The sequence below is a fragment of the Dendrobates tinctorius genome, unplaced genomic scaffold, assembly GCF_039654945.1.
Source record: "Dendrobates tinctorius isolate UK_male_01 unplaced genomic scaffold, ASM3965494v1 ptg000063l, whole genome shotgun sequence".
Lineage (NCBI taxonomy): Eukaryota > Metazoa > Chordata > Amphibia > Anura > Dendrobatidae > Dendrobates > Dendrobates tinctorius.
In genome coordinates, this window is record NW_027361731.1 from 15543328 (window position 1) to 15557480 (window position 14153).

General features: G+C 53.5%; 1 protein-coding gene across 3 annotated transcripts in view; it reads right to left on the reverse strand.

Moving 5' to 3' along the window:
- LOC141094313 (gastrula zinc finger protein XlCGF66.1-like) overlaps positions 1-6263 on the reverse strand; it is a 62420-nt gene extending 56157 nt beyond the window's left edge. For 2 of the 3 annotated variants that reach the window (XM_073580153.1, XM_073580152.1), the window contains exon 1: positions 6154-6263. In XM_073580153.1, coding sequence (XP_073436254.1) covers positions 6154-6180 — 27 coding nt within the window. In that variant the 5' untranslated portion in view covers positions 6181-6263. The remainder of the gene's footprint in view (positions 1-6153) is intronic. The other variant, XM_073580149.1, reaches the window with a different exon arrangement.
- Between the last annotated feature and the right edge of the window lie 7890 nt (positions 6264-14153).

A 14153-nucleotide genomic window follows, 5' to 3' on the forward strand; every position in this document is an offset into this window, starting at 1 on the left:
TGGAGCCTCCAGCACCGACCTCCACCCGCACTCCACATAGAGAATAATGGAGGGTCCTGCACCGACCTCCACCCGCACTCCACATAGAGAATAATGGAGCCTCCAGCACCGACCTCCACCCGCAGAGCCGCACTCCACATAGAGAATAATGGAGCCTCCGGCACCGACCTCCACCCGCACTCCACATAGAGAATAATGGAGCCTCCGGCACCGACCTCCACCCGCAGAGCCGCACTCCACATAGAGAATAATGGAGCCTCCAGCACCGACCTCCACCCGCACTCCACATAGAGAATAATGGAGCCTCCAGCACCGACCTCCACCCGCAGAGCCGCACTCCACATAGAGAATAATGGAGCCTCCAGCACCGACCTCCACCCACAGAGCCGCACTCCCCATAGAGAATAATGGAGCCTCCAGCACTGATCTCCACCCGCAGAGCCACACTCCACATAGAGAATGGAGCCTCCAGCACCGACCCCCACCCGCAGAGCCGCACTCCTCATAGAGAATAATGGAACCTCCAGCACCGACTTCCACCCGCAGAGCTACACTCCACATAGAGAATAATGAAGCCTCCGGCACCGACCTCCACCCACAGAGCCACACTCCACATAGAGAATAATGGAGCCTCCAGCACCGACCTCCACCCGCAGAGCCGCACTCCACATAGAGAATAATGGAGCCTCCAGCACCGACCTCCACCCGCAGAGCCACACTCCACATAGAGAATAATGGAGCCTCCGGCACCGACCTCCACCCACAGAGCCGCACTCCACAGAGAATAATGGAGCCTCCGGCACCGACCTCCACCCACAGAGCCGCACTCCACATAGAGAATAATGGAGCCTCCAGCACCGACCTCCACCCGCAGAGCCGCACTCCACAGAGAATAATGGAGCCTCCGGCACCTACCTCCACCCGCAGAGCCGCACCCCACATAAAGAATAATGGAGCCTCCGGCACCGACCTCCACCCGCAGAGCCGCACTCCACAGAGAATAATGGAGCCTCCGGCACCGACTTCCACCCGCAGAGCCGCACCGACCTCCACCCGCAGAGCCGCACTCCACATAGAGAATAATGGAGCCTCCGACACCGACCTCCACCCGCACTCCACATAGAGAATAATGGAGCCTCCGGCACCGACCTCCACCCGCAGAGCCACACTCCACATAGAGAATAATGGAGCCTCCAGCACCGACCTCCACCCGCAGAGCCGCACTCCACATAGAGAATAATGGAGCCTCCAGCACCGACCTCCACCCGCAGAGCCACACTCCACATAGAGAATAATGAAGCCTCCGGCACCGACCTCCACCCACAGAGCCGCACTCCACAGAGAGAATAATGGAGCCTCCAGCACCGACCTCCACCCGCAGAGCCGCACTCCACATAGAGAATAATGGAGCCTCCGGCACCGACCTCCACCCGCAGAGCCACACTCCACATAGAGAATAATGGAGCCTCCGGCACCTACCTCCACCCGCAGAGCCGCAATCCACATAGAGAATAATGGAGCCTCCAGCACCGACCTCCACCCGCAGAGCCGCACCCCACATAGAGAATAATGGAGCCTCCGGCACCTACCTCCACCCGCAGAGCCGCACCCCACATAAAGAATAATGGAGCCTCCGGCACCGACCTCCACCCGCAGAGCCGCACTCCACAGAGAATAATGGAGCCTCCGGCACCGACCTCCACCCGCAGAGCCGCACCGACCTCCACCCGCAGAGCCGCACCGACCTCCACCCGCAGAGCCGCACTCCACATACAGAATAATGGAGCCTCCAGCACCGACCTCCACCCGCACTCCACATAGAGAATAATGAAGCCTCCGGCACCGACCTCCACCCGCAGAGCCACACTCCACATAGAGAATAATGGAGCCTCCAGCACCGACCTCCACCCGCACTCCACAGAGAGAATAATGGAGCCTCCGGCACCGACCTCCACCCGCAGAGCCGCACTCCACATAGAGAATAATGGAGCCTCCGACACCGACCTCCACCCGCAGAGCCGCACTCCACATAGAGAATAATGGAGCCTCCCGCACCTACCTTCACCCGCAGAGCCACACTCCTCATAGAGAATAATGGAGCCTCCAGCACCGACCTCCACCCGCACTCCACATAGAGAATAATGGAGGGTCCTGCACCGACCTCCACCCGCACTCCACATAGAGAATAATGGAGCCTCCAGCACCGACCTCCACCCGCAGAGCCGCACCCCACATAGAGAATAATGGAGCCTCCGGCACCGACCTCCACCCGCAGAGCCGCACTCCACATAGAGAATAATGGAGCCTCCCGCACCTACCTCCACCCGCAGAGCCGCACCCCACATAGAGAATAATGGAGCCTCCAGCACCGACCTCCACCCGCAGAGCCGCACTCCACATAGAGAATAATGGAGCCTCCGGCACCGACCTCCACCCGCACTCCACATAGAGAATAATGGAGCCTCCGGCACCGACCTCCACCCGCAGAGCCGCACTCCACATAGAGAATAATGGAGCCTCCAGCACCGACCTCCACCCGCACTCCACATAGAGAATAATGGAGCCTCCAGCACCGACCTCCACCCGCAGAGCCGCACTCCACATAGAGAATAATGGAGCCTCCAGCACCGACCTCCACCCACAGAGCCGCACTCCACATAGAGAATAATGGAGCCTCCAGCACCGACCTCCACCCACAGAGCCGCACTCCACATAGAGAATAATGGAGCCTCCAGCACCGACCTCCACCCACAGAGCCGCACTCCACATAGAGAATAATGGAGCCTCCAGCACCGACCTCCACCCGCAGAGCCGCACTCCACATAGAGAATAATGGAGCCTCCAGCACCGATCTCCACCCGCAGAGCCACACTCCACATAGAGAATAATGGAGCCTCCGGCACCGACCTCCACCCACAGAGCCGCACTCCACAGAGAATAATGGAGCCTCCGGCACCGACCTCCACCCACAGAGCCGCACTCCACATAGAGAATAATGGAGCCTCCAGCACCGACCTCCACCCGCAGAGCCGCACTCCACATAGAGAATAATGGAGCCTCCGGCACCGACCTCCACCCGCAGAGCCACACTCCACATAGAGAATAATGGAGCCTCCGGCACCTACCTCCACCCGCAGAGCCGCAATCCACATAGAGAATAATGGAGCCTCCAGCACCGACCTCCACCCGCAGAGCCGCACCCCACATAGAGAATAATGGAGCCTCCGGCACCTACCTCCACCCGCAGAGCCGCACCCCACATAAAGAATAATGGAGCCTCCGGCACCGACCTCCACCCGCAGAGCCGCACTCCACAGAGAATAATGGAGCCTCCGGCACCGACCTCCACCCGCAGAGCCGCACCGACCTCCACCCGCAGAGCCGCACTCCACATAGAGAATAATGGAGCCTCCGACACCGACCTCCACCCGCACTCCACATAGAGAATAATGGAGCCTCCGGCACCGACCTCCACCCGCACTCCACATAGAGAATAATGGAGCCTCCGGCACCGACCTCCACCCGCACTCCACATAGAGAATAATGGAGCCTCCGGCACCGACCTCCACCTGCAGAGCCGCACTCCACATAGAGAATAATGGAGCCTCCAGCACCGACCTCCACCCGCACTCCACATAGAGAATAATGGAGCCTCCGGCACCGACCTCCACCTGCAGAGCCGCACTCCACATAGAGAATAATGGAGCCTCCAGCACCGACCTCCACCCGCAGAGCCGCACTCCACATAAAGAATAATGGAGCCTCCAGCACCGACCTCCACCCGCAGAGCCGCACTCCACATAGAGAATAATGGAGCCTCCAGCACCGACCTCCACCCGCAGAGCCGCACTCCACATAGAGAATAATGGAGCCTCCAGCACCGACCTCCACCCGCAGAGCCACACTCCACATAGAGAATAATGGAGCCTCCAGCACCGACCTCCACCCGCACTCCACATAGAGAATAATGGAGCCTCCGGCACCGACCTCCACCCGCAGAGCCGCACTCCACATAGAGAATAATGGAGCCTCCAGCACTGACCTCCACCCGCAGAGCCGCACTCCACATAGAGAATAATGGAGCCTCCGGCACCGACCTCCACCCGCAGAGCCGCACTCCACATAGAGAATAATGGAGCCTCCAGCACCGACCTCCACCCGCAGAGCCGCACTCCACATAGAGAATAATGGAGCCTCCAGCACCGACCTCCACCCGCAGAGCCGCACTCCACATAGAGAATAATGGAGCCTCCAGCACCGACCTCCACCCGCAGAGCCGCACTCCACATAGAGAATAATGGAGCCTCCAGCACCGACCTCCACCCGCAGAGCCGCACTCCACATAGAGAATAATGGAGCCTCCGGCACCGACCTCCACCCGCAGAGCCGCACTCCACATAGAGAATAATGGAGCCTCCAGCACCGACCTCCACCCGCACTCCACATAGAGAATAATGGAGCCTCCAGCACCGACCTCCACCCGCAGAGCCGCACTCCACATAGAGAATAATGGAGCCTCCGGCACCGACCTCCACCCGCAGAGCCGCACTCCACATAGAGAATAATGGAGCCTCCGGCACCGACCTCCACCCGCAGAGCCGCACTCCACATAGAGAATAATGGAGCCTCCGGCACCGACCTCCACCCGCAGAGCCGCAATCCACATAGAGAATAATGGAGCCTCCAGCACCGACCTCCACCCGCAGAGCCGCACCCCACATAGAGAATAATGGAGCCTCCGGCACCTACCTCCACCCGCAGAGCCGCACCCCACATAAAGAATAATGGAGCCTCCGGCACCGACCTCCACCCGCAGAGCCGCACTCCACAGAGAATAATGGAGCCTCCGGCACCGACCTCCACCCGCAGAGCCGCACCGACCTCCACCCGCAGAGCCGCACTCCACATAGAGAATAATGGAGCCTCCGACACCGACCTCCACCCGCACTCCACATAGAGAATAATGGAGCCTCCGGCACCGACCTCCACCCGCACTCCACATAGAGAATAATGGAGCCTCCGGCACCGACCTCCACCCGCACTCCACATAGAGAATAATGGAGCCTCCGGCACCGACCTCCACCTGCAGAGCCGCACTCCACATAGAGAATAATGGAGCCTCCAGCACCGACCTCCACCCGCACTCCACATAGAGAATAATGGAGCCTCCGGCACCGACCTCCACCTGCAGAGCCGCACTCCACATAGAGAATAATGGAGCCTCCAGCACCGACCTCCACCCGCAGAGCCGCACTCCACATAAAGAATAATGGAGCCTCCAGCACCGACCTCCACCCGCAGAGCCGCACTCCACATAGAGAATAATGGAGCCTCCAGCACCGACCTCCACCCGCAGAGCCGCACTCCACATAGAGAATAATGGAGCCTCCAGCACCGACCTCCACCCGCAGAGCCACACTCCACATAGAGAATAATGGAGCCTCCAGCACCGACCTCCACCCGCACTCCACATAGAGAATAATGGAGCCTCCGGCACCGACCTCCACCCGCAGAGCCGCACTCCACATAGAGAATAATGGAGCCTCCAGCACTGACCTCCACCCGCAGAGCCGCACTCCACATAGAGAATAATGGAGCCTCCGGCACCGACCTCCACCCGCAGAGCCGCACTCCACATAGAGAATAATGGAGCCTCCAGCACCGACCTCCACCCGCAGAGCCGCACTCCACATAGAGAATAATGGAGCCTCCAGCACCGACCTCCACCCGCAGAGCCGCACTCCACATAGAGAATAATGGAGCCTCCAGCACCGACCTCCACCCGCAGAGCCGCACTCCACATAGAGAATAATGGAGCCTCCAGCACCGACCTCCACCCGCAGAGCCGCACTCCACATAGAGAATAATGGAGCCTCCGGCACCGACCTCCACCCGCAGAGCCGCACTCCACATAGAGAATAATGGAGCCTCCAGCACCGACCTCCACCCGCACTCCACATAGAGAATAATGGAGCCTCCAGCACCGACCTCCACCCGCAGAGCCGCACTCCACATAGAGAATAATGGAGCCTCCGGCACCGACCTCCACCCGCAGAGCCGCACTCCACATAGAGAATAATGGAGCCTCCGGCACCGACCTCCACCCGCAGAGCCGCACTCCACATAGAGAATAATGGAGCCTCCAGCACCTACCTCCACCCGCAGAGCCACACTCCACATATATGGCTGCTCTGTGCGCACAGGACCTGTGATGAGGTCACAGGAGGGGAGGAGTCAGGGGTCACATGATCAGGGGCCTCAGTGTGTGCAGCACTCTGATTTGCTGGTTGTCATGGTGCTGGATGAGGGGAAGTTTATGTGTGGGGTCAGGAGGGGTTTACAGTGTGGATGGAGCGGAGCCGCGTGTGTGTACGAGGTGTACGGAGCGGAGCTGTGTGTGTACGAGATGTAAGGAGCGGAGCCGTGTGTGTACAAGGTGTACAGAGAGGAGCCGTGTGTGTACGGAGCGGAGCCGTGTGTGTACGAGATGTAAGGAGCGGAGCCGTGTGTGTACAAGGTGTACAGAGAGGAGCCGTGTGTGTACGGAGCGGAGCCGTGTGTGTACGAGGTGTACGGAGCGCAGCCGCGTGTGTACGAGGTGTACGGAGCGGAGCCGCGTGTGTACGAGGTGTACGGAGCGGAGCCGTGTGTGTACGAGGTGTACGGAGAGGAGCCGTGTGTGTACGAGGTGTAGGGAGCGGAGCCGCGTGTGTACGAGGTGTACGGAGCGCAGCCGCGTGTGTACGAGGTGTACGGAGCGGAGCCGCGTGTGTACGAGGTGTAGGGAGCGGAGCCGTGTGTGTACGAGGTGTACGGAGAGGAGCCGTGTGTGTACGAGGTGTACGGAGCGGAGCCGTGTGTGCGAGGTGTACGGAGCGGAGCCGCGTGTGTACGAGGTGTACGGAGTGGAGCAGTGTGTGTACGAGGTGTACGGAGCGGAGCCGTGTGTGTACGAGGTGTACGGAGCGGAGCCGTGTGTGCGAGGTGTACGGAGCGGAGCCGCGTGTGTACGAGGTGTACGGAGTGGAGCAGTGTGTGTACGAGGTGTACAGAGAGGAGCCGTGTGTGTACGGAGCGGAGCCGTGTGTGTACGAGGTGTACGGAGTGGAGCAGTGTGTGTACGAGGTGTACGGAGCGGAGCCGCGTGTGTACGAGGTGTACGGAGCGGAGCCGTGTGTGTACGAGATGTAAGGAGCGGAGCCGTGTGTGTACGAGGTGTAAGGAGCGGAGCCGTGTGTGTACGAGGTGTACGGAGCAGAGCCGTGTGTGTACGAGGTGTACGGAGCGGAGCCGTGTGTGTACGAGGTGTACGGAGCGGAGCCGTGTGTGTACGAGGTGTAAGGAGCGGAGCCGTGTGTGTACGAGGTGTACGGAGCGGAGTTGTGTGTGTATGAGGTGTACGGAGCAGAGCTGTGTGTGTACGAGGTGTACGGAGCAGAGTCACCTGTGTACGGAGCGGAGTTGTGTGTGTATGAGGTGTACGGAGCAGAGTCACCTGTGTACGGAGCGGAGCCGCCTTTGTACAGAGCGGAACCTCCTGTGTACAAGGTGTACAGAGCACAGCCGTGTGTGTATGAAGTGCACCAACTTCCAGATCCAGAAAAACAGCCGATGCCTTTCTACAGAAGCATGCTTCACATCCAAAGGAATTACTCAGCCACGTTACAAGGTCTAATTTTCCTAGCAAATCTTAAAGCAGGCGATGCATATTCGCCTGTCATGGAAATCGCGTTCAATGATGCCTCACTTGCCGCTGACACCACATGGGACTCTGGTGTTGAATTCTGCCAACAACTTAAGACATGGGCCTTGGATAAGTTGGCTGATCAGTCAACATCTTTCAAGGATGTCATACAAGAACCAGGGGAATCGGTGGAGAGATATCATGCTCATCTAACTCAAATGTTTAATGACCTTGGCTTCAGTAACCAAATAAAAGTTCAACGGATATTGTTTGTCTCCTCTTTTGTTGAAGGCCTTCAGGAAGCCCTGAGGAAACAATTTCAAGCAATCAGACCTGAATATGCTACATTGGATCCTAAGGATGTTTTAACGATAGCTGACGGATTCGAAAAAACACTCCCTGAGAAATCTACAACAACCTCAAACAAAAAGACCCATATTTTATGGACTGATGTGCAACATCAAAACCAGAAAGTTCCATCATCTCGTACCAAAGATGTCTGCTTCAACTGTGGTAACCCGGGTCATCAATGGGATTGTAGGGCCCCTCTTTCAGGACGCAGATTCAGGAACTACAATGAGGATAATTACAGATTCAACTATCCTCGTCACAATGACCATTACTAAAGATGACCACCACAAGCTCAGATGCATCCAGATGTCAATCACACCGCTACTTTGATGGATCTAAGTACCCGATAGGACAAGGGCAAGCCCGTGTCCACTACTTTGACTTCTAAGTCTGGTCCAATAGCCAAAGTAACTGTCAACGTTCAAGGCAAACACTTACCGTTTCTTGTGGATACAGGTACAGCCAGAAGTGTTATCAGACTACAGGACCTGCCTTTTCCCCATCTGATATCATCTGAAGCTGTGACATGTGTGGGAGTGGATGGCAAGCCTACTTCTAACAAGCTCACCCATAAAATACAAGTTGGACCATACGAAGATGTGTTTATGCATCTAGTGGTGTCCCCCACTTGTCCTACTAACCTTCTGGGAGCAGTCCTTCTCCAAAAACTGAGAATGACCTTCGCCTATTAATCAGATGGTCTCACCTTCACGATCACTGATCAGATCGATCCGAGCGAAGAGTGTCAACTTCAAGCCGCACCTCTGCTTATGATGATGGACGAAGCTGCTAACACAGTGTCAAGTGTTCCGCCAGAAGTGATGTCACAAGTTCCATCCACTCTATTGTCTACTGGCCCTGAAGATATTGGACATCTTGCTGTACCTCCGGAATGAGTCACTCTTAAACCAGGAGCTCAACTTCCTAGGGTGACTCAATACCCACTCAAATCTGCCCAGGAAGTCTTTGGGCACTCAAATCAAAACTCTCTTGGAAAATGGAGCACTAGTCAAATGTAATTCTGTAACACACATTTGTTTCCAGTAAAGAAGAGGACATTAAAAGGAGAAGCCCCAAAGTACTGTATGGTTCAAGATCTCCGGGTTGTTAACGCAGCAACTGTATTAGAAAGTCCCATTGTGCCCAATCCACATACATTGCTTTCAGAAATACCATCAGATGCAAAATGTTTCAATGTCATAGACATGGCCAATGCTTTCTTCCGCGTACCACTGCATCCAAAAGATTAGTACCAGTTTGCCTTCACTTACAGAAGATCACAATACACCTGGACGGTCTTACCACAAGGAGCACAGAACTCACCAAGTCATTTCTCTCAGGCCCTTGCCTCTTGTCTACAGCCGTGGAGAGAGATTAACCATCAAGTTGTCCTGATCAGGCGACCGCTGAAGAGTCGAGTCTCAGTCTTCTTCTTCATCTTGCACAACAAAATTGCAAGGTGCCCCTCAACAAAGTCCAGTGGTATCAGCCTAAATTCGTGTTTTTAGGCCACTGTCTCTCTTCAAAATTGAAACATCTAATGGATGAAGGGAAACTTAAGACCATTATTCTATCAAAAGGACCTAAGCAGTTGCAAGCTTTTTTTAGGAATTATCACATACTGTCGCCAATGGATTCCAGATGCTTCCAAGCTGATGCAACCATTGTACGATGACCTCAAGATGTCAGCATTTCCACTATGTCCCAAATCCGTGGAAGCCTTATACGCTCTTAAACAGGCCATAGAGTCTGCAGCAGCTCTTGGAATCCCAAATTATCAACTACCTTTTTACTTGTTTATCAGTGAAGTAGCAGGACATGCTTCCGGAGTCCTAGCACAGAAACATGGGGGAAGAACAAGACCAATCGGCTATTATTCTGCCCACCTGGACTTTGTCTCTCAAACCTCCCCGACTTGCCTCAGAGCCGTACATGCTGCACATATGGTTCTGGACAAAACTTCTGATATCAGCTTAGGACATCCAGTTCTCTTAATGGCTCCACACGATATAAAAACTATTCTTGACCAGACTCAACAAAAACACCTGTCGCTGCAGCGTCATATGAGACTCGAATGTTCCCTCTTGATTCCGGATATTGTCACTTTTGACCGCTGCACCATTCTCAACCCGTCCACCCTGCTTCCTCTTTCCAGAGGGGATGTGGATGATGATACTGATGCTCTTGATGAAGATGCCTTTACAAACCCAGGTGGTCTCTCTTCCCTTCCCTTTCTCACACTGCCCTCTCCTTACTCCTCCCCCCAGCTAGAAGGGGCAGTCACCCTCCAAACTAGGGGCTTCTGGTCAGGGATGGGCTTGTGTGTGGATGTGTGGTTTACTTAAGGGTATGTCACACTAAACGACATCTCTAGCGATATCGCTAAAATGACACCGATTTTATGACGCAGCAGCGACATCGCTGGCGATGTCGATGTGTGTGACATGTAGCGGCGACGTGGCCCCTGCTGCGATGTCGCTGATCGTGCATGAACGTTCAGGACCGTATTTTGATCGTTGGCGTCCCGCTGGTGACCCTGAATCGTTGTGTTTGACCCCTTTTGTGAACGACGGGCGACCTCATTGGCGACTAATATATGACAGCGGCACAGGCGAGACTAGGTTTCTTTTGTAATGCCCCTCTACTCCGATTGGTGGCCACAACATCACCTCAGCAATAAATGAAAACGTCTACTGCGCCCCCATCCATTGTTCCAGCGCGCTTAGTGGATAAACCAACGTTCTGTTTCTAGTCCTTTGTGCGTTGTTGCGAGGATAGTATCGTGTGTGTGGCTGGTTTTGGATCCTGTCGGAGTCACAACTGCGCTTCATCTGTAATTTCAACCATCTGGAATTTGAATGATCTTTGCAAGGTACATTTCTTTTCCCTTTTTTTTTATAAATTTCTAAACCTTTATATCCTTTTTGTTCTATCTACAGCTGTGTGATACCCTTTGCCGCGCCAACCCCTGCCATTTTACAAGAGGTAGTCTATATGTAATATTTGCTCCTCAATAACATTTTCAAAGCTTGCAATCTTTTCACAGCCGCGCCCGCTCCCGCCATTTTTGCCTTTTGTAAGCTCGTTTTTTTTCTGTTTTTTTTTTTTTTTGGGTGCAATTTTCTAAATCACTTTTCTCTTCTAACCGGGCAGGTTTCACATCATGTACATGTCCACCGCAGAGCGTGTGATTGTGGCGGCAGCTTTACTGATGGAGGGAGATCGACAAGAAGAGGCGCGGGTGGAAGAGAGGCGCTCCAAAAGAAAGCGTCGCATATGGACCAGAGAATGGCTGGAGCAGAGGTCCAAATTCACCCACATGCATCTAGTGAGGGAGTTACAGGAGAAGAATCCGCAGGATTTCTGAAATTATCTACGGATGTCAGAGGATTCATTCAAGCTCTTACTGGAATGTGTGAGGCCACTCATTGAACGGCAGGATACACGGATGCGTGCAGCAGTTTCGGCTGAGGAACATCTGGCAGTAACGCTGCGATTCCTGGCAACCGGACGTTCAATGAAAGATTTGGAATTTTCAGCTGCTGTTTCTAGATCACTACTCAGCGTGTTAATCCCTGAGACATGCAACGCCATCGTCCGCAGTTTACGGAGCTACATGCCTTTTCCAAAATCCGTGGCGGAATGGAAACAAATTGCTTCGGATTTTGAGCGTATTTGGCAGTTGCCAAACTGTGGTGGTGCCTTGGATGGCAAACATGTTCATATCACGCAACCAGCCAACAGCGGCAGTTTTTTCTATAACGATAAGGGCTACTTCAGCGTGATCCTCATGGCCCTTGTGAACGCCAATTATGAATTTTTAAACGTTGATGTTGGCATGAACGGGAGGGTTTCAGACGGAGGCGTTTTGGAGCACACTATTTTTGGGGAACGGTTGAATAACTCAGAACTGCATTTACCAACCAACCTGGACACCACCGCGAACCTTAACTTTGTGTTTGTGGCTGATGAAGCCTTTCCCCTTCATGTGCATATGTTGAAGCCGTTCCCACAAAAGACTTTGACAGAGGAAAGGCGCATCTTTAATTACAGACTGTCAAGGGCGCGCCACGTAGTTGAGAATGCGTTCGGCATCATGGCCAACTGCTTCAGGGTTTTCCACACTCCAATCAACATGAAGCTGGAATCTATAGACTCTGTGGTGTTAGCCTGTTGCGTGCTGCACAATTTCCTACGGCAGCGCGATGCTGCAGCGTACAGTCCGCCTGGCTTCATGGACTCAGACAGCAATGGTGACGTGGTGCTGGGAGAATGGCGAGACAATGATCCCGCTATTGCAGGACTTCAACCTGTAAATCTTGGCCGGACCAAGGACGATGCAAAGGCCTGCCGAGACAAGTACTGCCAATACTTCAACGGGCCTGGTGCTGTGACTTGGCAGCATCAGATGTAGTTATCATGTTAAACATTAATTGGTTATCATGTTTAATTTTTTTTGTTTAAAATAAAAAAAAAATTACTTTAACATTTTGTGTTGTGTCATTGTAATTTCAACAATGTGGGAAAAGAATGTGGATATCGCAAAAGGGTGGTCAGATTGGGAGGAGGGAGTGATGGGGTGTAGGCTACTTATTGGTGTGATGGGGGGCAATAATATCGAAAAGGCAAAAAGAGGTTAGAGATGGGGAGGGTGGAGTACAGGGGATAACTCCACCCTCCCCATCTCACTCCTTTTTTGGAGTTATCCCCTGTACTCCACCCTCCCCATCTCTAACCTCTTTTTGCCTTTTCGATATTATTGCCCCCCCATCACACCAATGAGTAGCCTACACCCCATCACTCCCCCCTCCCCATTGCACTCCTTTTTTTGAGTTATTCCCTGTACTCCACCCTCCCCATCTCTAACCTCTTTTTGCCTTCTCGATATTATTGCCCCCCCATCACACCAATGAGTAGCCTACACCCCATCACTCCCCCCTCCCCATCACACTCCTTTTTTTGAGTTATTCCCTGTACTCCACCCTCCCCATCTCTAACCTCTTTTTGCCTTCTCGATATTATTGCCCCCCATCACACCAATGAGTAGCCTACACCCCATCACTCCCCCCTCCCCATCACACTCCTTTTTTTTAGTTATTCCCTGTACTCCACCCTCCCCATCTCTAACCTCTTTTTGCCTTCTCGATATTATTGCCCCCATCACACCAATGAGTAGCCTACACCCCATCACTCCCCCCTCCCCATCACACTCCTTTTTTTGAGTTATTCCCTGTACTCCACCCTCCCCATCTCACTCCTTTTTTGGAGTACAGGGGATACCCAAAAAAGAGGGGTGTTGTAGAGTGGATGATGAGCAGATGACAAGATAAAGGGTGCGATAGTGGCAGTGAAAGCAGTGGGCGGATGGAGAAAAGATGCAAAGCCCACCAACTTGCATCCATTATACGTTCTAAACAAGGCCGTTGGATAACAAAAACGCATCTGCGTTCCCGTGCGCCGTGACGTCATGACACAGGGGTGGGCGGCGTTAATGCGGCCTAGAGAAAAAGTATTATAAAAAATATGGTGTCCAGGCGTTCTGTCCCCTGGGGTGAGCCAGAGGTTCGCTTTCTGATCCAGGAGGTCGATGCATGGGATTATAATTGTGCCACACATTCCAGCCCATGCTCCATAAAAAAAGGGTCTTAAAAAAAATTAGGAGCGGTCTAATGCCCAGGTTCGGTGTGGAGCGCACAACGACACAAATACGCAAGAAACTTGCGGATCTGCGCTACCGGTCCCGTAACCGAATAGAGAACATCAGGTCCGCCAACCAAAGTGGAGACGGTGAGTGTTTTTGAAAGGATTTGCCATTTTTTTTTTAAATTTCTAAATTTGTCTACTGACGTGTGCGTCACCGCTTTATAGCCGACATTGCACATTCTGCACAATTATGTGTTTAATTGTTAACACATTGCACGATGGCATTTGGTTATGCTCGGACCTTGCAAAATGGTGAACTGAAAGTGAAAGTTTCAAGAACTTGTCTTTTTTTTTTTTTTTTTTTTTGTGGGTCACTTCAAATTAAAGATGAACTTCTATATTTCTTTACTAACTTTTTTGGCAACTTTTAAAACAAAACTATTGGTTTATAGGTGAGGGTTAGAAGCCCAAATCA